The sequence below is a fragment of the Bicyclus anynana genome, chromosome 20 (assembly GCF_947172395.1).
Source record: "Bicyclus anynana chromosome 20, ilBicAnyn1.1, whole genome shotgun sequence".
Taxonomy (NCBI): Eukaryota; Metazoa; Arthropoda; class Insecta; order Lepidoptera; family Nymphalidae; genus Bicyclus; species Bicyclus anynana.
This window is the reverse complement of record NC_069102.1, coordinates 6042185-6070178: the sequence shown is the minus strand read 5'-3', so window position 1 is coordinate 6070178 and position 27994 is coordinate 6042185. Positions and strand designations below refer to the sequence as shown.

Here is a 27994-nt window from a genome sequence, read left to right as displayed (position 1 = left end):
GTGAAAAGGAACGGTGGCGGTTAGCATTGACTTTTCAAGTTTGAATTTTATTTGTAACCGAAAATTGACCGTAAGACAAAAGAGTTACGACACTTTGAGCGTACTGAGATTTGGAGGATTTGAACAACATTTTATTGTTGTGTGGGAGTTATGGTATGTAAGACAATATAATTGAAAGATGAGGTTGCTGAACTATTCAGAAATATCTACCTACTTTTACATATCCTACTTTGCATGCATTTATAGTGTTTTTTAGATATTATGAACCACAGATAGAGGCGACTGTCACCATGCTATCTGAAAAACACTAAACACTTTAAAAAACAGTTCTAGAAAGTAGTTTTTTTTTTAATGAGAGTGTTAATTATTTATTTTATTGTTGATCGATATTAGACGTTTCTGTCGTATTCTGTCTGTACAGTTTGTGTTTCTGGTTGTATTAGGCATTCGATTGGCTAAACTGTCTGAGTGTGATCTGAATACGAGGCGTGCGCAGGCGCAGTGTAAATGCTATTAATTATAATAGGTACCATGCTGCACCAATGCAAGTTGGTGTGCTTATATAAAATAAAGTAATATTGACTTAATCTGGGGTTACAATATCTGCGTAGTACTTCATGTTGCATTTGTAACTTTAAAGCAGGCTCCATAGATGTTACATTATATTGGCAGGCTCAAAGTTTGGCTATTATACTCGTAGTTACCTAGTTTCTCACATAGCTTCTAAAGAAATGGACCGATTTTGATGCAGATTTTTTGGTTCGAAAACTGATTGAAATGGTTCTTACAAGTAGCTCCAATAAACCTATCAGATGATATCGGAGTTTTTCTGATACGAACGTCTAACATTAAAGAATTTCTAACATAAAAGCTTATTCTAGCTAATTTCGAGATCATCGGGGATTTAAAAAATATAAACATGTTACTAATACCCTCATATCTTTTATTTTAAGTTATGGACCATTGACTAGTTTTTATTAAAATTATGTAAAAAAAATATTCATGAAAATGTTGTAAATTGTTTTATTTTCAAACACAAAAACAGTTCAAACCTAGATAACTTGATAAATAGTACAGATGATAAATTACGAGTATTTTCTATAGATAAATAGTAGGGACGTTAACTGCCAGCCTTCACATGTAAATACCCAGTACGCATTTAGTACCAAATTAAAAGTGTATGGGGGTACAATGATAACAATGCATAACAATAAGTATAATAAGATAGTGATAATGCATATAATAAGATAGTGATGTGTATTGTTTAAGTATATTTATTTTAAAAAAAAAAAATTTAAAATAAGTAGGTAATAAGTATAGTATGCACCAAAATACTGGTCCGCTCTGATATTGCAACACCATGCTTGACCCTTTTAGCCACGGGCGGCATACTAAAAGGAGCGGAAATTCTAGATTTTAGGTAATTCAAATGAAAAAAACTCATCCACACTCAAAACGTAGCACAAAAATCCTTTTCAAAGCCTGCATTAATGTTAAGCTCTAAGCTCCCTAACCCCTCGGCTGGCAATCCCCTCGTCATAATTATCTTTTAGAAGCAGTGGTATTTTATCTTGATTTTCAATAAGTTATACGATACAATGTTTTGACTTTATAGTAATTAATTAAAATTAATAATTTAAAAAGGCAAAATTGTGCGTTCCGAAAATCCTATATAGATACTAATGGACTCTTTAATGCTATGAGGCTATGCCATTATTGCCACTGCTTCTTGATATATGTTTATGAACACTGCACCATTCCTAGTTTCTCATTCGAAGCGGGCTCGAAGGTTGGCGCTTAGTATACCTGTATTGGATCGGTATTCGGTAATTAAGACGGATTTTTTAGTTGAGCATTATGCTTTATGGTTTCAGGACCAGGTTTCCCCCTTTATAGGGCAGAGTATTTGGTTACCATGTTGCTCTAATGCGAGTTGGTGTCCTCATAAAGTGATATTGACTCTGTAGGTACTGTAATGATTACCCCTATCAGATTTTAGGCATAATGAACAATGATCGATGGATCGACGGCCTCTCCGTTAAAATAGGCTGATTCACCATCTTTGTGAAATAGGTACATAATTATAGATACCTATCTAGATATTGGTGATGTAGGTACATTACTTAAAAAATTGGGGCTTTTGATATATCGATGTGAGATTTAGCACAGACACATAATAATTATGTACATTTTAAAGGAGCTTTTATTTACCATTTTTGAGGTCAAATATTGTTATTGCTTAAATTCACATAAATTAAATTAAGACGTAAGAATTAAAAAAATAACAGAATCTAAATTTTTAATAAATTAATTGATTAAGGAGCTTAATAAATAATAACTAATCGTTATTTCGCTCCCAAGTAGATTAATCGTTCTGTAAATAGTTCTGTCTACAGAACTATTTACAGAACGATTATTTCGAACGATTATTAATAAACAATAACTAATCGTTATTTCACTCCCAAGTAGATTAATCGTTCTGTAAATAGTTCTGTCTACAGAACTATTTACAGAACGATTAATCTACTTGGGAGTGAAATAACGATTAGTTATTATTTATTAAGCTATGTACTACGTAGTACATAGTAATTCAATGGTACGATTTACTATGTACTACGTAGTACATAGTAATTCAATGGTAATGGTAGTACTCGTATAGGGCTATGTAGTGTGTTTGCACTTATTTTTACATAATTAACCAGTTACAGTGAAACAGTAATGTAAAATATTTACTGTGGTATTGGTATGGGAGAGATAATTATTTAGATAATTTCAAGCTGTGAGGCAGTCAAACATTTTCGCTTTATCGCTAGTTGATAGTCCATATAGGGTTGCCATGTGCCTAACAACAAAGGACATGTCCCAATTTTGTATGGAGGCTGCGCCTTTAAACACTGAAAGAAAGCTTTTATAACGAAGTGGACCTTCATTTTACAGATACACACGTATTTACTTTGTCATATTATCAGTTATCACTACATGCAAAACCAACGTATTTTCTAAAATACCTACCTAGTTCGAAAATATGTATGGATCCGCTTCTGATAAGGCGCGGTAATGTACCTAATTAGGTACCTAATTAGCAAGTAGGTATAGTATGTGGCCTATAAGTTGAATTATGCGCAAAAACACATCTTAGAGTGTTAGCGACGTACGGTCCAGTAACCACAGTAACACTTTGACGCAATTACAATCGCTTATGTAATTTTAAATTACATTATTTGACATCTTGACAGCGTTTAACACTCATTTTAAGATTACACCTGCGCAAATTACTATCATTTTGGTTCAACTTACTTGCCGGGAACTATACCTACCTACGATAATGTTAGTATGTAGGTATTTTATTGAAAGAAACAGCAGGCAGCGTAAACTATTCTACTATTATGTCATTTTATAGTAAAACTAGCGGACGCCCGCGACTTCGTCTGCGTGAAACCCTACTACTACCCTACCCCTACCCTATCCCTACCTTACCCCTTCCCTACCCCTACCCTACCACTACCCTATCCTTACCCTCCCACTACCCTAACCCTACCCTATCCTTACTCTACCCTTATGGTAGAGACCATGCGACGGCGACGGTAGCTAAAAAATTAAGTAACTTCTCCCGTTTTCTCAACATTTCCCTTCACTGCTCTGCTCCTATTGACGGTAGCATGATGAAAAGTATACTTTGACCTGCCCAGGAGTATGAGGAATAATTGTACCAAGTTTTGTTAAAATCCGTCGAGTAGTTTTTGTTTCTATAAAGAACATACAGACAGACAGACAGACAGACAGACAAAAATTTTACTGATTGCATTTTTGGCATCAGTATCGATCACTAATCACCCCCTGATAGTTATTTTGGAAATATATTTCATGTACAGAATTGACCTCTCTACAGATTTATTATAAGTATAGATAGATGACATTTCAGTGACACTGTTGCACTTCTCATTTTACTGACAGCAATTAATGATCGTAGAATAGGTCATGTCCTACAAAACCAAGACGGTTGGTAGCTCTAGTTTAAAATAACAATAAATTCAGTGTTAATTACGAACTCTAAGTTTTGCCGTTCAGTTACGGCCTAACGAACGTGCTCCATATACTCGGACCTACCTAATTGTACAAATTGATAACATAGTAATAATTAAAGGATTAGGATTATATTTATTTTCCTTATGAAAAACGGCAGTTATTTTCGTGGGGCCTAATAATATAGCCGACAAAACAATATCTTCAAGCAAGGTTAGTATTTATATCAACTAATTAATAGAAAAAGCTCGTTTTTGGACTAAATTCTTATTTTTCAGTTTCAATTCTAACTGGGTACCAACTACGTAATGTTATCAATGTGAATGTTCCCAACCAAAGTTGGTTTTTTAAAAGCTTTTATTTAACTTGCAATGTATGTAGATACATGTATTGTACGGTGGATTCTTTGAACTCAATTTTGAAGTAGATATCTTCAGCCGATTGAGCTGAAATTTTGTATACACGTTAAGTTTGGTTGACAATGCACGATAAGGTATATGACGTCATTCTAAATCCAATATGGCGGACCACACAAGATGGCGGAATAGTTATTTTTAATGCATTTCTACAATATGGGTATCAAATGAAAGAGCTTAATAAGAGTTACTTGAAAATCTGAACAGATTCAGGGACCTAGCCAGGGATAACTAAAAACTAAAAAATAAATTAAAAGCAAAAAAACTTAAAAAAAACTTTTATTTAAGTAAACGCCCTAAAAAGAAGAAAAGATTTTTTTCTTCTTTTAAAAATTTCACCTATCAACTTATAACCTAATGAGGTTCTAAGTTGATAGTTAAATCTTGTATGATGTGGTAACTTTATTATATTTTAAATTTCAATTTAATTAAGTATTAAACCTTGCGACAAGCTTAGCTTAGCTTTGTTATTATATAAATTGCATGTATTAATGAGGTTATAAGTTGATAGTTAAAATTTTAGAGCCTTTAAAAAAAACAATATTTAATTAATAAATAAAAATAGTTAATAAAATTGTACATATAATTAGCACATACTGACCGAAATACATTCCATTCCAATATTCCATTTTCTGCCTACAACACCGAGTCTTTCATTACTCTCTCTAATCGGCTAAAAACGGTTTTAAGTTTGTAACGTCAAAATAATTTTACAGATGATAATATTGTTAGTTTTGGCATTGTTGCCATTCACCACGGCTCTTCAGAATGGGTTGGCGCTCACGCCGCCCATGGGTTGGCTGACCTGGCAGAGGTTCCGATGCATCACGAATTGTCAGAAATACCCTAGTGAATGCATAAGGTAAGCGTGCACTAATCGATACGCACGGACCATTAAAACGTATGCTGGCTGAATAATTGAATCGGTACTGTGTCATAATTGATTAAATGCATTCTAGTGAAGCCTATATTCGAGATAATGAAATTATCTATAATTTTTTTACAAATTCACAAAAAAAATCTTTTTATTTTTATAAATTAGCATATTTATTCGTATAAAAATAGCTTTACCTAGTTTTTCTATCGTTTTTATAGTAATGTATACTATATAGTTTAGTTAGGCATAGCAACAACTTCGAGTCCGATCTGAACACGAGGCGTATCACTGTGCAGTACACGAAAACATATCCCAGCCGTTTAAGTGTTCATTTACACGAGCGGCAGCTGCTACCGACAACTGCAGTCAGCGAAGTCTCGGCGGCAGCCAACGGGAGTCGACTGCAGTCGGCGACGCCGTCGTCTGCCGTCGAAACGTCGCTGACTGCAGTCGACTGCGGTCGTCGATAGAGAAGCCGCTCGTGTAAATGAACCCTAATTTTACTATTCCAATTTTTGCGCATACTCCTTTATCTTATACATTGCTGCTAGAACTACTGCAGGCGTTTCTAGTTTTACCTGTAGACTCTCGTCTTTGTCTAAACTCACATTAATATCAATAATCATATTTATTGATATTTATCTGAGTTTAGGTTCCATGTAAAAATTTAAATTAAAGTTATTTTATTTAAGCACTGTGCTTGCGTATATGGTTAATCACAACATTGAAAAATTCGGTCAGAGGCGATTACGTGGAGGAGATATAACGAGGAGATACTACGGCGAAATTAAAGGGCTTAAAATAAGGATTTTTGCAAATCCCATGTAACTAGGTACTTACGTAATTTTTGGATTAAAAAAGACGGATTTTAAAAATTATTTTAATTATATTTTTAGCGAGGATCTTATAAAGCGTACAGCAGACATAATGCTGAGCGAAGGTTACTTAGACGCTGGGTACAATTACGTAGGTATCGACGATTGCTGGCTGGAGAAGACACGCGACAAGAGGAACAGGCTAGTCCCCGACCGGGAACGATTCCCCAACGGTATGAAAGCTATCGGAGATTATGTAAGTCTTAATATAACTTATACCACTCTTGCTCAAAGGTTTGTGAGAGAAAAGTGGGGAAAAATAGCATATTATTTAGGTGAAATAGTATTTTTTTGATCTGTTATCTCTGACTAATTACATAAGGACTAGTATCGTACCCACATTCACGAACAAATTTGTCTGTCATTTTTAGAGAAAAACGAGCTTATATAAAGCAGATATCTTTTACTAAACTAGAAGTTTTTGTCCGTTTTTGTACACCATTCAACTACACAAAAAGGTATTTTTACGCAGTTATTTAACCAACGAACACGATTATAACTATGAAACATCGGTTCTATAGAGACAGTTTTTAGCAGATCAGATAGCATCAGATCATTGATCATTGTACTATGACAGAAAAGCAAAGGCAGGTCCTTATGTAATTAGTCTGAGTCTGTTATCAATGACCTTACAAAGACTAAAAATCTTTATCTAGAAGTAGACGAGTAGCCGACCACGAGTAAATACCTGCCTTTTAGTTTCCTTTCTACGCCTTCTTAATTGTAAAGGGCAAAAACGCAAAAGTATAATAGTTCCGTATGGAACCAAAAGTAGTGTTTGGTGGAAAAGACCAATCAGCTTCTTCGGCTGGCACATTATCTTTGTCTCAGGTCACTATTGAAAAACAGTGTTATCTTAATTCCTGAAAATGTTAGTATTTCGAAGAACGTACTATAAACATCTATACTAATAATATAAAGCTGAAGAGTTTGTTTGTTTGATTGGACGCGCTAATCTCAGGAACTACTGGTCTGATTTGAAAAATTATTTTAGTGTTAGATAGCCCATTTATCGAGGAAGGCTATAGGCTATATATTATCCCCGTATTCCTACGGGAACGGGAACCACGCGGGTGAAACCGCGGAGGCGTCTACTAGTATTTAAATAATGATGCTAGATTTCACATTAGTGTCTAATGCAGTATACAGGCAGTTGCATTTTAAAATACTTAAAACTAGGCTACGTCATAATTGTAAGGATGCGTATGAGGGATACAATTTAAGACATATTTACAAAAGAAATATTTTTTACTCCCAAAATATTCATTTTAGAACCCATGTTCCTTAGAAATTTTAAATTAATTTTTCTTAAAGAACATAACCCTAGAGTTATGGAAAACACTGCCGAGCAATACAGTTTATACTAAACTTAAGAACCTTACAACATGACTAGCCGCAAACTTAGTCTTGCGTTAATAGATATGCACCGCGCCTGTTTTCAGTTAACTTCGCATCTAAAAAAACTAAAGTATCGTGCTGAACTAGTGTCTAGCTTTTTACCCCTGAAAATGCAATATAAGTATAAATTTCTCGTAACATTTCAGCTTCATAACAAAGGTTTTAAGTTCGCTCTATACCAGGATTACGGTAATAAGACCTGTATGGGTTACCCCGGAGTTCTTGGTTACGAGGCAATTGACGTACAAACTTTCGCAGAGTGGGATGTTGATTATATAAAACTTGACGGATGCTACGTTGATATTTCTAAAATGGATACGGGTAAGTACTTATAAAACCAATTTGCTCTTATTTGTTAAGTAAATATCCAGGAAAGCACTACCGTTTGGCTTATTTACAAATATCTACTTGTTTGACGACAATCTATACTTATATTAAATCTGTAGAGACGTCAATTCTGTACATAAAATATATTTCCAAAATAACTATCAAGGGGTGATAAGTGATCGATACTGATGCCAAAAATGCAATCAGTAAAATTTTGTCTGTCTGTATGTTCGTTATAGAAACAAAAAATATTTTAACGAAATGTGGTACAATTATTCTTCATACTTCTGGGCAGGTTATAGTATACTTTTCATCAGGTTACAATAAATAGGAGCAGAGCAGTGAAGGAAAATGTTGGGAAAACTAGAGAAGTTACTCCATTTTTACAGCGATACTACTGTAAGGGCTGGATTAAAGAGGTCTAAGGGCGTACGAAGTCGCGGGCGTCCGCTAGTAATCATTAATTATTGTACAGTGTATGTGATATTAAAGTTAGCTTTCTGAGTTTGTTGTGGGCTCTTCTCGGACTAAGGCGCCCGTTTGGAACCCTATAGTAACTTTAATTTTAAGTTTTCGACTAATTATTAAGAGCGCGCAGCGTGTCGGTACGATCGATATGGATAAAATTCGAAGCGCAAACGAGACGCCGAATTATGACTTTCACGTGAGTGAAAAGCACGGAGCGATTGACGCGCGACGCAAATTTTATGACGTGAGCGCCAAAACCATTTTTACCTAATTGCAAGTAAATTAAACAACATAACGAAAAACAAAATGGCCATGTTCAAGATATATACCTAATTTTCTATACAAAACAAAAATTTAAGAAAATAAGTTTGCTTTTCCTGAGATTGAAAGCAAAATGTGAGCAAAACATGTATTTTAATAAATAAATAAACTATCGAGAAAAGTTTTACAAATTGTGTATTTTCTATAGTCATAATGAAGCTAACACTTTGAAATATCATTTACCCAAATACCAGGCTCCTAACTTTTCCAGAATTAGAGATCCAGAACCATTTGTAACCACCAAATTACATATTGCACACTCTTGACGTTTCGAAAATGCTTGTACACGCCTACTTCAAATAAATTAATTTTATATCTTTTACTTTGAAAGGCACATGTCTACCTATGCCTATAGTTAGACAGAACGTAAGACAGAAGGTTCGATATTGGAATGCATTGCATGCATTATAATGCATGCATAATGCATGCAACATTCATTCATGCATCACTTAATATTAGATGAGATCGCCTGTCAAGCGTTACCTAACGAGAGGTGTAGATACTTAATATAATAAAGAGGTATAGTTTGTGGTATTGTAGGGGTAAACTCTGGATAGGTGAACCGATTTTGAAAATTTTACCAATAGAAAGATACGTTATTTGTGAGTGTCATGGGAACGAGAACTACGCGGTTGAAACCGCGGGGCGTTGTCAAGTACGTACCTACCACAAAAACATTCATACAGCTGAACATTCTACCTCTTCCTTTTTGATATACTCTGTTAAAAATATCTTTGCTTACCTACTTATCAGGTACGGTTTTCATTCAATTTTTTTTTTTTTATTTAAATCAGTATAAATATTGTTTTTGATTTACTTTTTTAAATGTGACCTGATGACTTTTTAAATGTGTTTAACATACAGGCTACTTACAGGATATCCATATTTCGGAAAACTTATGAACGAATCCGGTCGTCCGATGGTATATTCTTGCAGTTGGCCTGCTTATCAGAAAAAGGTGGGTCAGCGTTATCTGGTTCAGTATTATGGTCAAGGTATAAAAATCCGAAAAACGATGTAGTGACTTATTACTTGAATGGTACACCGAGTTACATAATAACCCTGCAGGGCAGTGGCGCATTTATAGTCTTGGCCGCCCTAGGCGCCAATACTGCCAATACATATTTTACCAGCCTTCCCCTTTTTTAGCACCAGTCATATACATCTAAATAAATTATGTTAGTTGCCTTTAAGCAAAATCATTGTACCTAATTGCACATTTACACATATTTTCTTCATCTTCAAGCGAAATCCCACATAATGTAGGTACCCAATTTCTATTATCCATTAGTGTTATCACAGAAAACATATGTACAAGGTATTTTATAAAAAAAAAACAAAGTACCTACTTACACCTATGAGTACTGCTTACCAACCAAGAAATTAGAAATGAAGGTAGAAAACGCATGTCATTTCATAACTTATTTATTTTAAATTATGTATTGTTTGTTTATAAAATGTTATATAAAATATATTAACCCTATCTAATTATTCTAAGCTTATTAATCAAATTTATTTTCATTAATATAAGAACAAGGCAATTCTAATTATTATTAGGTGTGAAATGACTAGTGATTTATAACCTCATTTTTAATTTGTTTGTTGGTAAACAGTATTCGTCAAGAAAGGCTGCAGTATAGGTACCTGTTTGTATTTAGTTTTGTGTACTTGTACATATGTTTTCTGTGGCGTTAGTTTGAGAGCCACTTGGATTCTTGTAGCCGGACTACGACTCGATCGCAGAGCATTGCAATTTGTGGCGGAACTGGGACGACATACAGGACTCCTGGAGCTCTCTCTCGTCTATCATGACCTGGTTTGCTGAGAACCAAGACACAATTGCTCAATACGCTGGCCCGGGGAGATGGAATGACCCAGACATGGTAAGGATTAACAACTGTTTTGACGCTGTATAATCAGTGGCGTGCACAGGGTCTTTAACTAGGGTATGCACTATAGGCACAAAATGGAAAATTCCTATCGCAAGACAGGTTCGTATTTTAATTAGTAATCAGGGTAGGGAGGGCATTTTTGCATGTATGGTGTGCACGCCACTGTGTATAATCGATCGATGTTTTGATATTTTATACTAGCTGATGCCGCGTGGTTCCCGAATATGGGGATAAGATATAACCTATAACCTTCCTCGATTAATGGGCTATCTAATACTGAAAGAATTTTTCAAATCGGACCAGTAGTTCCTGAGATAAGCGCGTTCAAGTAAACAAACAAACTCTTCAGCTTCATATGATAGTATACCTAGACGAGAAATTTGCAGACGCCCGCGACTTCGTCAACTCCCTAGGCCTCAGACCTCCTTAATCCGGCCCTCTCGCAAAATCCGTTCTTAGCAGACTTCAACTTTGTAAGTCAAGCGGTTTTCGAGATATCGTAATGAGTGTGTGTGTGTGTGCGAAAGTGACCTTTTGCATTTATATAAATTAAGAATTATGTTATTAATTTATTCCTTATATGTATAATACATATAGGTATACCTAGTCGACTATTTATGAGTACCTACTCGGTCCAAATACCATGCGTATGGTATAGAATTTTTATTTTTTTATTTATTTATAGTAAAAGGTATTTTATCTAACTATTAATTAAAATAATAAATTATATAACTCCATAAAACTCTGTAAATTTATGCAAGAAATAAAAGGCTTTTTTATTTTTTTTATTTTATTTATATAATTATGTAACTCCACTCCGGGCTGAGAATGTTTATTAATTTCTTAGAAGAAAGAATACAGCCCAATCCAGGGTCCGTAGCTATGTTTTTTTTTATTATTTACAAGTTAGCCCTTGCCTGCAATCTCACCTGATGGTAAGTGATGATGACACGTCGATTTTGTACAATCGAAAACGTTTCGAAAATTTAAAAATATAGGAGATGATATTTATTATCGGTAAGTGATCAAGCTATCGATCGGATCAGTCATTCAAATACATTTTTTTAGTTTTCGAAGCGTTAGCGTTTGTAGAAAGAGAATCGTCGTGCCACACGGCTACAAGCTCGAAGCAGGGACCTCTTGATCCGAAGCTATATAGGCTAACCACTGAATCAATTGGCGTATATGTCTATAGTTCTATAGGTTTACCTACATAATAAAGGTAAGTACACAACCTATATTATGTAGGTAATCCTATAGAACTATAATAGACCCCGGCGAGTAAGTCGAACCTAAATGGTTTTCATTTCCGCAGGTAGAATTATAAACGAAAGTATTAAACTTGCTTGATGGTTATCTACTCAGTAAATTGAAGATGTAAAATTATTGAAAATTTCGTAAGCGATTATAAGTCGTTAAAGTGTCGCTAATTCGCTATAGTTAATCCGAAAATGTGTTTCTGCCCATAGATCAATTTATAGGCCGCGAACTATACCTACTTATACCACACGTGTATTATATTCGAGCAATGATATTTAAATTTTTCGTACGCCGGAAACCGAATTAGTAACACGGTCGGATATGACGCTGTCTTGTTCCAAATATGGAACATATTTGGAACCTTATCTTATCTTTAATTCATAACTTTGGTTTGATTATTGATTTTCCAATTCCATATTTCCATATTTTCTATTATCTTCATTTATGGACTACTAGCGGACGCCCGCGACTTCGTCCGCGTGGAATTCAGTTGTTCACAAATCCCACGGTAACTTGGATGGATTTTCCGGGATAAAAGTAGATCCAGAGTAAAATCGATTTCCATTCCAAATATCAGCTAAATCGCTTCAGTAGTGTGACTAGGTATTGCCCACGACTACGTCCGCGTGTAATTTAGTTTTGCACAAATCTAAACCTCTTCCGAGATTAAAAGTAGCCTATGTAAACTGAACGGAATAAAGATAGATTTTGCCCTGAACTAGCCAGGGCAAAATCTATCTTTATTCCGTTCAGTTAAATACATTAATTAGTTTGTGCAAAAGCTACAAACATCCATACAAACTCGTTAGGTAAATACTTCTTACTTCTAGGCACTTTTGCATGGACTTCTAGGTACGTTTTCAAGGTATGATCCTCAATTAGTGTCTGTTTCAAGTAAAGAACGTAACTATTTAATATTTTCTATGGTATTTCATGAAAAATCATGTCTCCAGAAATTTAGATTCGTGGAAATCCCTTGCAAGAGGCCCAAGTTTTATCTTTAACTGTTTTTCTTAAATTTCACTTATTTCAAAAATAGAATAATACGGAATTTTTTACTAATTTTGTATAGATACTCGGATGTAGGTCGCGAGCCGCATCAATTAGGTGTTAATCAATAAGCTGCTTATAAAACTAATACTCATTGTATTAAATTCAAGTAAAGCCTATCGAGAGATTATTATTATGAGGAACGGAAATAAAGTAGGTTTTCAAATCGAAATACCACCAAAATATTGACGTTCAAGCAATCCGCATCAAACCTTTTGCTACAACGTATCATAACCGAACAGTTAAAGCTTGAAATTCCCTTCTAGTGTCTGTGTTTCCTACCACCTGGATTTCCTACAATGAAACAACTTCAAGGTAAGAGTGAATAGGGGCTCAACAACGGCATCTCGCCCTCATCTCATCATAGCTTTCCATCAGGCATAATTGCAGTCAAACGCAAGCCCATTTTAACAAAAAATTCCGTTTTCCTGTGGTAGAGTATTACAAACATATGAACTTGATGTTTTAAAAGTAAATCTAGTCTAGGTTACTTGAATTATGTCTGTTTTTCGTTCTAGTTGATCATAGGCAATTTCGGATTATCATTGGACCAGGCGAAAGTGCAAATGGCTATTTGGTCAATACTGGCCGCCCCTCTATTCATGAGCGTTGATCTGGCAACCATTCGACCGGAGTTCAAGGAGATTTTGCTGAACCGGGATATTATTGCCATAGACCAGGACTCGCTTGGCAAACAGGGGCTGAGGGTGTGGAATAAATCGATGACTGAGGTAAATATAACATCATCATCACCATTGTCATAATCATTTGATCATTTGAACTGAAATCAGTAGCGACCTAATTAAGACGTACGTCTCTGCTACTGAATCTACCTACGTAAGATTCAGTAGCAGAGAAAACTTAAATAGTAGAAAACTTAAGTCATTTCACAACATTTACTTAATTATGTATTTGTAAAATGTTATTCAAAATATATTAACTACATCTAATTGATTTCAAACATAAGGTTTTCAGCTAGGGTAGGTTAGACGTACTTTTACAAAATGAATAATTCCTAATTTCGTAATAAGTCATCACATCAGGCACTAAGCAGTGCTTTATTGCGTCTATAAAGTATCTACGTCACTAATCATAACCGTTTTGAAATATGAAGATATGGAGCAGAGAGCTATCAGACGGCTCGTATGCGGTGGCTTTTGTGAACAGACGCGATGACGGCACACCCACCGTTATGAAGGCTTCTTTTGAAGTTATGAATTTACCAGAACAGACGTATAAAGTACAGGTAAGTTGGAATTTTAGTATGTCAGCTCATTTTAAAAGCCTCAATAGCTCAGTGGCAAAGGAGCTGGATACATCGCCGAGAGGTGGTGGTTCGATCCCCGCCCGCAGGACTATTGTTTCCACTCCTAACACAGTCTTTTCCGACTAATTAGAGGGGGGCGGAAATATTAGTCATTTTTAAAAGATATCGCAGATATTCTTTTTCTAAAAAAAATAACGGCTCACTATATGACCAGACCTCCCTCCTTCTAGGAGGGGGTGATACATACATGATGAAAATATTTTGAAAATTTTGGGCGTTATATAATATATGTATACTGAAGCCAATTTTTTTTTGTCTGTCTGTCTGTTCGTAGTTTTTTTGACCGGACATCACGCTGAAACTAATGAATGATTTTACATGGCTCAATTTTCCAGTTACATTTGTAAAAAATAGTATGTTACTAGAAGAATAGGTACTAAAAATAATGTCATTCAAGATTTTTCATAATTAAAAAAAAAGTAAAGGGTTAAAGTTTTTTTCAATAAAAATCGTTCATGTTTTGAGTTATAGTCTTGTAAAGTGATTAGTGGACTATTTATTATATACAAAACAAACTTGAAACTTTACAACAATCTGCACGCGAACAAAGTCGCGGGCTTCCGCTAGTAATTAATATAGGAAAAATGTTAAAATTGGCACCCAGCTTGGGTCTAAATTAGGCTTTGTTAGAGATACTTTCAATATATCATAGTTATCCAACAGGCTAAACTAACTGAAATATTTAACTAATACGTGAACCATATTTTACTTGTTTTTTCAGGATCTGTATAAAGAAGACGAGGACAGGTTTTTCGGACCAGATGGAGAGTTCTATACACGAGTGAATCCGTCAGGTAATTTATAGTAGGTAACACTAGCGGACGCCCGCAACTTCGTCCGCTTAAAAAATGATGTAAACTTCATAGGTTGGGTAGGTTTACCCTGCTCGTAAACCTACCCAACCCTACCCTTCCCTACCCCTACCTTACCCTACCCTAACGCTACCCTACCCTGCCCTACCCTAACGCTACCCTACGCTACCTTACCCCTATCCTACAATATACCTTCCCTATCCTTCCCCTACCTCTACCCTGCCTCTACCCTAAACCTACCTTATCTATACCCCTACCCTACACCTTCCCTACCTTACCCCTACCCTACCTCTATCCTACCCCTACCTTACTCCTATTCTATCCCTACACTACTAGAATTTTTGTAATCAGATCAGTAGTTCCGAAGATTACCCCTTTCAAAGAATGTTGCAAACTTACAAACTTTACCTTTTTATAATATTAGTATAGATATAGATAACGAAATATGGATTGCATCATATTTTCTGTTTGAGTTCTTCCTAAATAAGCATTTTTATTTTTTTCAGGTGTAAAATACTTTAAGTTCGTACCAAAGATATCAAATGACGTTGAAGAAAAAACCTACTTCACAAGCAGAATCTAAATAAGATCTAAGTATACTAAGCGATAGATTTGTGTTCATATATGTTAGGTTAAAGGTTATATAGTTCGCACGCCGAATGATGGATCCCTATGACGTTTCAACTGACAGTTGTATTAGTGATGCGAAACAATTTCATAACAGTCATAACCTAAAGTCGATAACAGCTTGGCGACTTAATTTAGATGCAAAAGTTACGCCATATAAATAAAGGTTATATAAAAAAAACATACATACAGCCGAACGTAGAACCTCCTCCTTTTTGGAAGTCGGTTAATAAGCTATTCCAGTGAATAGATATTTCGAATTCGTCATATAAGTTATTATTATGTATTTTAGGTATAGTAATATAGTTTACTAAGATTTATGTACATTCTTTTATAATTGCCCACGACACACAATGCCTGTATATAATATAATATATGTATGCTGTATACTGTATATTTGTATAGGTACACAGAACAAGAACAATTTCTATGACTTACTATGAAGAAGGAATGGAGAAGGTTTTTTTTATTCTTTACAAGTTAGCCCTTGACTACACCTCACTCATCTCATCTCACCATGGTAAGTGATTATGCAATCTAAGATGGAAGCGTGTTAGAAGAAGGATGAAAATCCACATAATTTCGGTTTCTACACGACATCGTACCGGAACGCTAAATCGCTTGGCGGTACGTCTTTGCCGGTAGGGACCCATACCTCAGTTTTGGGAATCCACCGCGCATACCACTACGCCATGGGGGTCGTCAGGTTAAATATGTAAGTTGAACCAAAATGACAGAATGTCTGCGCACATACAATAGTTATTATAAAGAAAAAAAGCCACGTTAAACGCATACTCCGTGGTTGCCCAGAAGATAAAAAAAGCAGTGGCGTGCGTGTTTTAATAAGAGAAATTTAATACAAGAAAAGGTTAATGTACCTACCTTCTTCTACATATTGCTGTATTGGGGTTCGGTGATTTGGAATAACACCTGTAGGCCTAACATGCGACCCACGACATATCTCGCATGAACGACAAATCTCTTCACGACATATCTCGCTTGAACGACAAATCTCTTCACGACATAATGACAAATGAGTGGCTCAATCGGAAATAGCGCTCTCTCTTTCGACCAAACGCAACCGCGTTATTAACCGCGTGACGTATATTATGTTACGACTTTGACATATTTATAACATGTACTTTGTGCCCTGTGTAAAATAATAAAGTGCACTCATTACGCGAAGCCATAAATATTTGTCTGCTAGAAATGATGCTTATAAATCTAGTTGTCAGTGCCTGGCCCTAAATATCCCTGGAGTAATCATTTAAACTTGAATATGTCTTAAATACTGGTGGGACAAAAGTAGCCCAGTGGCGGTCCTAGGTGAATCGTTTTTTTTTTCATTAAATATACTTGTTATGTAATTAAAAACATAAAAATATTATTACCTTAATATAAAAATAAAAAAGATACAGACGATCGATCAAACTTTCGGATGGGACAAAATTGGGACGGGATAATGTTAAACTGTTTTTCTTTGGGAACCATGGATTTTTTTTCGGGATAAAAAGTAAGCGTATGTTCTGCTACAAGGTTTTATATATCTCTATACCAAAAAAATTAGTAGCCAAGTTTTGAAAAGGTAACAGAGAAACACACTCGTATTTTCGCATTTATATTAGTTTTAGTATGGCCGGCATGTCAATTATTATTGAAGAGAGGGTTATGTACATTCTTCCTTTTAATTATAGTAACCTCTATCCTATCGAGTAGGTAAATGTTTGGGATTATCATCAAATAAAAATAATACGATTTCTCCGTCTTTTTACCATAGACATTAATTAAGAAATCACATACTTGAAAAACTTATCGAATTGAGAGACCTTATTTAAAGTGGGTTAAAAGTGCCGCCACTCTCACTAGAATGGAATGTTGTTCGTAGAACATAGTGGTAACAATTTAACCAGTATCTAAATTGTTATGACCTTTTATGGTACATTTATTTTTGACCCGCAGCCGGCACTGGGTTTGGGCCAGCGAAGAGGATCTGCCAGATCGGAAATCTATATGGGCCTTTCCTGTGAGGCTCGGATTTTTTTTAATTCTTTACAAGTTAGCCCTTGACTACAATCTCACCTGATGGTAAATGATGATGCAGTCTAAGATGAAAGCGGGCTAACTTGTTAGGAGGCGGATTTAAATATGTAAATCCACACCCCTTTTGGTTTCTACACAACATCGTACCGTAACGCTAAATCGCTTGGTGGCACGTCTTTGTCGTTAGGGTGGTAACTAGCCACGGCCGAAGCGTCCTACCAGCTAGACCTTGACCAATTAAGAAAACCTCAATCGGCCCAGAAGGGAACGAACCCAGGACCTCCGTCATGAAAAACCACCGCGCATACTTACCACTGCGCCACGGAGGCCGTCAATACGATCTCGGAACGTTGGAATCGTGACTGACTAATCAGGGACCTATTTGCCTCATTGCAATCTGACATCAGAAGGAAGGATCAATAAAATAAACAGACAAAGCTACGGACGTTTGCCAGGCTTTTTTAAATGTTTATAAAATGAGCCTGTTTGATACACGATACCTACGATTTCGAATTAAATTGAGAAAAAAAAATCTAAATCAAGATGGGCATTTTTGGAACAGGTTTTAACAAGTGGGGCAAACTCAAGGCTGACCTCGGCCGTGACCGTTATGTACCTGCTACAGGTGAAAGTTGATGATACGTCACGAGAAGTCGAAATATTCATTCACGATCTTGGTAGGTATATCATTAGGTACAGTTAAGAATGTACGTTAGCCGCGTCTTTGACTCATATGTAAAGACCGCGCCAAAGTTCGAGTCTCCAAAGACGGTGTGTGTGGTTGCGAATAAACAAAAACATATCCCAGTCAGAATAGTTGTGCAGTATGTTAAAAAGGGCATGGGTTTATTTTCAGACTTCATACATTGACGAAGGTCTAGACCAGTGATTACCAAAGTGGTCTATATCGACCCCTAGGGGTCAATGACAAACTGCAAGGGGTCTAGGTCAGCGAAAAAAAATTTGGGGGTCCATTAAATGAAAATGGTTTCCACGATAGTGAATCATAACACATACACTGATAGTACCTATTTTTTACATCATATTATCTTGTAATATCAAAACATATACATTATTTTAAAAATAACTACATAAGAAGTAAAAAAAAATATATATGTTTATAAAATTGTGTAAGTTGTAGGATACAGAAAATCAATATCAAATAAGTAGGGGGTCTACCCAACACGGAAAAACATGGGTCTACGACACAAAAATGTTTGGGAAACTCTGGTCTAGACTATCACAGGCTCAAATGTAATATAATGTCAAAGTATAGTTTGGACTACGGATTTAATTATGATGATTGACTGACAGTGAGTTAGCAAATGACTTGGTCAGTCTAAAATTGGCATCAACGATTTCGATTCAATCTATACTAAAATACTAACGGTCGCCCGCGACTTCGTCCGCGTGGAATTTATTTTTTCACAAATCCCTCGGAAGCCATTTATTTTTCCGGGATAAAAAGTAGCCTATGTGTTAATCCAGGCTATAATATATCTTAATACCAAATTTCAGCTAATTCGGTTCAGTAGTCGAGGCGTGAAAGAGTAACAAACATTCATTTCATCAGTTTTCGCAAATCTCGGGAAACCATGGATTTTTTCGGGATAAAAAGCCTATGTGTCAATCCAGAGTAAAATCTATTTCCATTCCAAATTTCAGCCAAATCGCTTCAGTAGTAGCGGCGTTAAAGAGTAACAAACATCCAAACATCCATACAAACTTTCGCATTTATAATATTAGTAGGAGTAGGATTGCAGGAAAAATTATTAAAAGTGAAAAAAATGCAGGAAAATATAGACACCATGACAAAGACTTCCATGTATACGAATGTTACAGGAGTCAGCAGTGTCAGCACGATGATTCATGATTGTATTCGGCAAATTAATTCGATATGGGTTATTCCTGAGGGTTACCGGTTACGTACCTACTCTGCTCTGCGTCATACAATATAACTCGTGATTAAAGTCGATACTTAATTAAATCAGTTATCATCTATATATGTTTTTTTTTTAGATTGTATTTGTGTAAATGCTGCAACAGTCACTGGTGGACCAAATAAATAAATATAAAAATGAATCGCAAAATGCTTTGGTAAGCGCATAACTGAGTCTAAGGCTAAAACTGTAGGCAAAAAACTTGGCATCCTTAGTAAAGTGAAGCGGTACTTCACATTAAACAGCTTATAACGTTATATCAAGCTCAAGTTTTACCTAATGTAAAACTCAAACTCATACTTACCTGCCAGGTCATTTAGGATTACACATAATTTCATCAGATTTATACAGCAACTAAATTATCGCAGTAACCTAGAATTATCACTAAGTAATCAGCAAGCGTTTCATCCTGATTAGATACCTATACGTACCTAAATATTTATTTTAGGAATAACCCTATCTACATATACCATAAACCAAAAAAAATTCCTATTGCATTATTTCATAGCTATTTCCCCAACCAAAAAGAGATGAACTGGCGGTGACGTCACATGTGGCGACGTGTTGTGTCCATACAGCTCTTGCAATTTGCATCAATATTACTCATGGACATCATGTAGGTACCTACTTCTAAACTAACTAGGTACTTGCGTAGGTAGTAGGTACCTTTTTAAATAAAAAAATTACAACCGATTCTTGCAGCAGAGATAAAGAAATATTTAAAATCGACTGGTAACCTTGTCAACCAACGGCCGCATTGAAGTCTGGAAGATGGCTTGGAAGGAAAGTGCGAAAAAGCGTTTCTGTCTGTATTCTGAGCCCGCCGTCAAGGTTTGCTACGATAGTGTACCTACTGTTACTGGGCCCATGTCCCAAGGATTCAGTGATCAATGATCATCAATGATCAATGATCATCAATGACCATAAAACGTGCAGTATGAATATACGTCCACGAATATACAATACAAAAAAAAATACTCTTCAACTTCATACTCAACTTAACTCTTCAACTTGAGAACCATGGACTTAAATATTGAGAACTTCTTTTTGAAGTCGGTTGAAAACTATTTTGATTTCAGATTTGACATTTGCTTAACAGTCGAGTGCGCCGTCTGTTGGCCTGTCAATGTCAGACAGAAGTCTAATTGACAATACTCAATTATTGTCAATGTCAAATTAAATGTGACACTGACAAAAATCAAAATGAAAATCGGCGTTGTGTAAAATTTATAGGTTTTACTTATTAAATTTCAATAAAATTCTGAAATAACTAATATGGACTAACGGTGGCATTATATTCGATTTTTTTTCAAGTATCACATTTATACTCGTTTCGAAGAACTATACGACATACAATGCAACTAATGCTATCAAGTCACGTAAGAGCACAGGAAAGTTGGTTAGTTCCGCAGTAGGTCAATGGTAGGAGCATCGCGTGCCGGCTACAAGGACTGACGTCGGCATCAGATGAGCGCTCGGTGCGTCGTGGGGCGGGAGTCTACAGTAGAGTGGTTCAAGACGCGGCGAGCGTCAGTACTCAGTTGTGCAGTCACACCGGACGGTTAACACATTCTTTCGCTTGACTAACGCGTTTACCGTGACCGTGAAAGTTATAATTGTGTCGCGTTACCGTAACGATGGGCGGTAGAGTCGAAAACGTCGGCATTCTTGCCATGGAAATATATTTCCCATCACAATACGTGGCCCAAGTGGAATTGGAGAAATTCGATGAAGTGCCCTCAGGGAAGTACACAATCGGACTGGGCCAGAGTAAAATGAGTTTCTGCTCAGACCGGGAAGACATAAACTCCCTCTGCCTCACAGCTCTACACCGGCTCATTGAGAAGAACAGTATAAATCTTCATGACATCGGAAGGTTAGAAGTTGGCACAGAGACCATAATTGATAAAAGTAAAAGTGTTAAAACCTTCCTCATGACTTTGTTTGCAAAAGAAGGTGCTACAGATATTGAGGGAATAGACACTACAAATGCTTGTTATGGAGGTACTGCTGCTCTATTTAATGCCATAAATTGGGTGGAGTCATCCTCGTGGGATGGCAGGAAAGCTATTGTAGTAGCCGGTGACATTGCAGTGTATGGCAAAGGACCTGCAAGACCCACAGGAGGTGCTGGTGCTGTAGCAATGCTGATTGGTCCTGATGCTCCCTTGGTTTTTGATTGTGGAGTCCGTGCCTCCTACATGACCCACGCATATGACTTTTACAAGCCAGACCTAGCATCTGAATTCCCATATGTGGATGGCAAATTGTCTATACAGTGCTACCTCAGTGCTTTAGATAATTGTTACAATTTGTTCTGCAAAAAAATGAGAAAAGTGAACTCTAATTTCAAAGGCTTATTGAGTTTGGATGGCATGTTGTTTCATTCACCATATTGTAAGCTTGTGCAAAAATCCCTGGCCCGCGTGAGTTTTAACGACTTCCTTAATGCTTCTGATGAGGAAAGAGAGAAACAGTTCCCTGGGCTTGCCCAGTTTAAGGACTACCAAAGAGCTGATACATATTTTGACAGAGATGTAGAGAAAGCGTTTATGACATACAGTAAACAACTTTTTGAAGAAAAAACTAAACCTTCACTGCACATAGCCTGCAATGTCGGTAATATGTACACCCCATCTTTATACGGAGGACTTGTATCATATTTAGTTAGCAAATCAGCGGACCAGTTGATCGGAAAGAAGTTTGCCCTGTTCTCATATGGTTCTGGTTTAGCCTCAACCATGTATTCAATTAATATTTGCAATGACATGAGCGCTGGCTCCAAATTAGAGAAACTTATAAAATCCTTACAGGAAAGTGTTGCTATGCTAAATAAGAGGCAATGTGTTGAGCCACAGTTGTTCTCTGATATTATGCAAGTGAGAACAGAGAATTATCACACAGCACCGTATGAGCCATCAGGATCCATAGATGTGCTGTTCCCTGGTACCTATTATCTTGTCAAAATAGATGACCAAAGAAGGCGTACATACAATAGGAAAGTATGAAGCATTTATACACTATAGTTTATTTTGTGTTGGTGTAGGACGATGGTTGTATAGTTAGACATATTGAAATGGTATTGTAACTTAACATTAAATGTCATATTTCTTTTATTGTATAACATAAAGGATGCAGCATTCTTTTTCTTCATAAAAGACAAGTTTATTGTAAAAAATAATATTTTTTAATGAGTTAATAGGTATGGTTTGGGATAAATTATTTATTGTTATAATTTTTAACTCTGTTCCATCCATGAGGCCACTTTTGTACACTTTAAAATAATCAGCAGAATAATAATGTAATATACCTTGTGTGCAATAATTATTACTTAATATGGATATTTTGTTTGGTACAATATTTTATCACTAGTAAACTTCAATATTATTTCTTTCAATGATAATTTATTGTGGGAACTTTATATGGAATTGTTATAAAAATACATTTGAAAGAAATATACAATTACAAAATTCAAATATGTTTTAATTTATACACCTACAAGTTATTGTACCCAAGGATTTATAATTTTAAACCTAACTTATTGATAAACATATGTGTACCTACAACATACTTAATAATATGTAAATAATATGGATGTAGAATGAATTACTAAAATAAGTAATATTTTCATTCTTATGGAGCATTGGCCTACATACTCGTAAATGCCCACAGCCAAAGGCAAAAATGATATAAATCAAAAGTAGGTAGGTAAACATACCTTATCTATTGGTTACCATTGATATTAGATTAGCGTATAATTAAAAACCGGCCAAGTGCGTATCGGACCACGCACAGAGTAGGGTTCCGTAGATTAAGTTAGCACTTTAACCCCCTATGTAATGCACAAAAATACCGATAATCATACCCCACACCATAAGATAGACGATGAAAAATACATCCTCATTTTACATGTATGGAAGGAACCCAATTTTTTTTTTCATTATAAAAACGAAATTTATATACCTACATACCCATACTAAATATCTTTCTAGATTTAACAAAGTCTGAGTTATCTTACTAACAACTTTATCTTTTTAATTAACAACGGAATTAGTATGCAATTTTCGATTACGTTTTTTAAGTTGGGTGACTAATACTCTTTAAATAGCGATTGCTAATTAGCCGTTATAGGTTTCCTTGTAATTTAATTGTATATCCTACTTTTGTGATTTTTTTACGTATCTATAAAAACCGTTTAGCCGGTAGAGGGTAGGGAATTTTTTTTAGCAAAAATTAGCTCTTAAATATTTTACAAACGGATCCCTAAATCGAAGAGTATTGGAAGAAGACCCCTCATATCTTTTAAAGACCTATCCAACGATATGCCACATTATTAGATAAAGTAGTAAAAAAAATATCCCCACTTTACAAGTTGTAATCTTAAAAAATATTTTTTAGGGTACCTACTAAGGTAGTAGGTACCCTAAAAAATATTCTTTAAGATTTTATGTTACGACTTTGTTCACGACCACGAGAGAGTTTTTTGAGGACTACAGAACCCTAAAAATGCTCCCTTTTCCAATTTCACGCAACATTTATCAAAAAACAAGCAGACGCCAGCGACTTCGTATGCGTGAATTTCAGTTTTCGCTATCCTCGCGTAATCCATGGCTTTCGTGATATAAAGTAGCGTATATGTTGCTCAATTACCTCCTCTATCTTTCAGTTAATGTTAAAATTAAATTAGTTTAGCAGTTCTAAAGACAAAAACAGACAGCCAAAAAAAGTAGTAAAGTAAAGTAAAGTTAAAGTAGTAGGTACAAATGAAGGAAATAACACTGGACATACCTACCTACCTACCTTTTTGGAAGTCGAAAACTTAAGTGACTCCATAAGTAAACAAATTATTGGTATCAAGGGTACTTAATAATAAATAATTTATTACATCTGGTGTATTGTACGTGTAACACAAACCCATCTAGATATCTAAATGGGCTAATCAAATATCATCTTTAACACTGCGCCCGTAAGTTGAAAGTTAAGCAAACGTAGGTATTTTGAACCTTCTCAACATCTCAAACCCACGACCCCAGGCCTCAGACGCCAGGCGTTAGATAATAATCTACATTCTACACTTTGAACTCCAAGTTATTGTATAATGTATGTTTACCAAGTTACTTATCCACTGCATATTTTAGATTCTATAAATAAGCAGGTAAGTAGATAGATATTGATGTTTTTTTCAATGACTAGTAACGACTTAACATCGATCCAATGGCCTTAACCCTCAACTACTGCAGTGCATCAAGTACATAGCGCTGAGACCATTTTACATCTATAGGTATATTAGAGGTAAAGTGACGGCTTCCATGGCGCAGTGGTGTGCGCAATGGATTTAAGAGACCTGGGTCCTGGGTTCGATTCCCAGCTGGGGCGATTGAGGTTTTCTTAATTGGTCCAGGTCAGACTGGTGGGAGGCTACGGCCGTGGCTAGTTACCACCGACAAAAACGTACCGCCAAGCGATTTAGCGTTTCGGTACGATGTCGTGTAGAAACCGAAAGGGGTGTAGATTTTTATCCTCCTTCTAACAAGTTAGCCCGCTTTCATCTTAGATTGCATTATCACTTACCATCAGGTGGGATTGTAGTCAAGGCCAAGGGCTAACTTGTAAAAAGTAAAAGAAAAAAAAATTAAATGACTAGCAGACATTCCACGGTTTCCGTTTCACCTGCGTAGTCCACATTCCTGTAGGTAAGATAAAATATACAGGGATGTAGCAAACATTCTTTTGACGAGGTTTTCAGATATCTGAAATCGATTAATTCTAAGTGAGCATTACGGTTTTGATAGCCCTGTGGATATGATCTCTGCCTCCGATCCCGGAGGGTGTGGTTTTGAATTCGGACCGGGGCATATACCTCCAACTTTCAAGTTGGGTGCATTTTAAGAAATTAAATATCACGTGTCTCAAACGGTGAAGGTAAACATCGTGAGGAAACCTGTACACTAGTGAATTTTCTTAATGCTCTGCGTGTGTGAAGTCTGCCTGAAAATCTCTCATTCTGAGAAGAGACTCGAGCTCAACAGTGAGCCGAATATGAGTTGATAATGATTACGGTTTAGTTTTATTGACCGCTCTTCTCATCGCAGGTATCTTCGCATCGTAGGTAGGACAGATTAAAAACAATGTATAGGAAATGAAAATAATAGTAATTCGGTCACTATGAACCGTAGGAACATTGAAGAAGAAGGAACTTCGATTTGACGGTAAGATGTAATTCTCGTTCCATTGCCAGTTACGCACAGTCTATCTTTTCGCTGTAAGACCATTTACTGAAACAACCATCGGAACAATAATAGTTGACTCAACATTCCACATGGCGGTATATTGTATTGTTATTAGCAGCTGGCATGGCTAGCATTTCGGGGGAGTACTATAGCTAGAAATCATTCATGATTATAGTATAAAAACAGAATTAAATTAATATAAATAATAAGAAATATTGTTAATAATAAATTGATTAACCAACTGTCATTAGACAAGGACAAGGGCAATAGTGCAGTTGAATGTGTAAACTATTATGATTGCAATTATCTATATTAGTTACGTAATTAATGTTATATAAGTAAATAAGTGCTAAAGGCGCTGGGCCAAAGGTTAGAATTATTTAAGAAATATTCAGTAGCAAATATACCTACACCTACCACAGAAAACATATGTACAAGTATGTACCACATTTTTCTGATTGTGTAAGTGCCGTAGGCTCCTATGGAACCTCAGCGGCGTCACCGGGGGTTTTGGACGAGCGCAGAAGCATCGCCTGTAGCAGAGGCAGAGTAGTAGACGACTTTCTATGGGTGTCTCCTCTGAGACTCAGACCTCGACCTATAGGGCCGTTGGGGTAATTTATAAAATCTTTGCTATGGTTACGCGTCAAGAAGAAGTTATGGTGCATAGTTCAACTAACATGCTGCGATCTACGAGGTATAGTTTATTCAGCTAACATGACGCCAGCGCAATCTATACCTATCTACTTATGGGTAAAAACTCACTGAAAATAAATAGTTACACCCGTGCGCAATAACTTGACACCTGGCTTCCAAACCCATCCATACAATTCCAGTACAAACGTCATTCGAGCCATGGGTCAAATTAATCCGCACGAGCTGTAGGTACCTACCTACTAAGTAGGTAGACCTTTACTTACATATCCAAAAATAAGTTGAATCAAATACGAATAGGTACATACAAACCGTCATTAAATCAAATTGTTTATATTTACTTTGTCACTTGACACAGAATCGTTTGTGGACTTTACAATGAACTGAGAGCTTGCGATATCTAGACCTACCTCATTTTATAAAGGCTATTTGTCAGCCCTTGTTTCTATCACGGAATATTGAATTTTCTGGAATTCGCTTTTGTAATTTTTAGTTTTGAATACTCCGTACCCGGGGGCGTGTCCTAAATGAACATACGTGTAGTGTAATGTAAAATATAGCACACTTACAAACTCCTTACATCTATACTTAATATTATAAAGAGGAAAACTTTGTTTGTATGTTTGTTTGTTTGTTTGTTTGATTGTAATGAATAGGCTCAAAAACTTCTGGACCGATTTTAAAAATTCTTTCACCATTCGAAAGCTAAATTATCTACAAGTAACATAGGCTAAATTTTATTTTGGAAAAAAATAGGGTTCAGTAAGATATTAGGGTTTTCGGACACAAGGTGTAAAAAATCAAACAGAAAAGTAGGGTAGGGGTAGGTAGGAGTAGGGTAGGGCTAGGGATAGGCTAGGATAGGGGTAGTGGAAAGTTTACATCAAGATTCACGCGGACGAAGTCGCGGGCGTCGGCTAGTTATTTATAATTACGATATTGGCTGAAAATAAGAAATATATTATTCTATAGCGTAATAAATAATTTAATAACCTTGATATAGAGTTGAAAGTTGTTTATTCTTTACAATTACTAATTACTTTTATTGTCACAGATACGAAAAATTCTTTAGAAAACACTTCACACTAACATTATAAAGGCGAAAGTTTGTGTGTAAGTATGTTTGTTTCTCTTTTACGCGGCTACAGAAGCGATTTGGTTGAAATTTGGAACGGAAATAGATTTTACTCTGGAATAACACATAGGCTACTTTTCATCCCGGAAAACTCGATGGTTCCCGCGGGATTAGTAAAAAACTGAATTTCACGCGGACTTCAAGTCGGGAAAATACGATAAAAAATTACGTGGTGACTCATTATTTAAATGGTGCACCGAGATACATAGTAGGCTCGTTGAAAATGAGTTATATCTGGCTGTTGCAGGCCTTTGTTATATACGCTAATAATTTAATAGTTTCTACAAATGACAAGTGCCAAGGACAACGGAAAAGTCATAAG

At 35.9% G+C, this 27994-nt stretch overlaps 2 protein-coding genes across 3 annotated transcripts; both read left to right on the top strand.

The window, feature by feature from the left end:
- Window positions 1-13: 13 nt before the first annotated feature.
- LOC112046749 (alpha-N-acetylgalactosaminidase) lies at window positions 14-15993 on the top strand. 2 transcript variants are annotated; one of them, XM_052887862.1, is made up of 10 exons: window positions 14-153; window positions 5156-5301; window positions 6213-6387; window positions 7736-7910; window positions 9581-9663; window positions 10427-10588; window positions 13426-13638; window positions 14022-14153; window positions 14956-15028; window positions 15553-15993. In XM_052887862.1, exons 1-10 carry the CDS (start codon window positions 151-153, stop codon window positions 15627-15629), a joined length of 1239 nt encoding a protein of 412 aa, XP_052743822.1. In that variant the 5' UTR covers window positions 14-150; the 3' UTR covers window positions 15630-15993. The 2 variants fall into 2 exon arrangements, with proteins under 2 accessions (XP_052743822.1, XP_052743823.1); XM_052887863.1 differs by lacking the exon at window positions 14-153 and adding an exon at window positions 4051-4236.
- A 4796-nt stretch (window positions 15994-20789) lies between these two features.
- Window positions 20790-22939, top strand: LOC112046738 (hydroxymethylglutaryl-CoA synthase 1). Its single transcript, XM_024083503.2, has one exon. It carries the CDS (start codon window positions 21291-21293, stop codon window positions 22659-22661), a length of 1371 nt encoding a protein of 456 aa, XP_023939271.2. The 5' UTR covers window positions 20790-21290; the 3' UTR covers window positions 22662-22939.
- Window positions 22940-27994: the final 5055 nt, after the last annotated feature.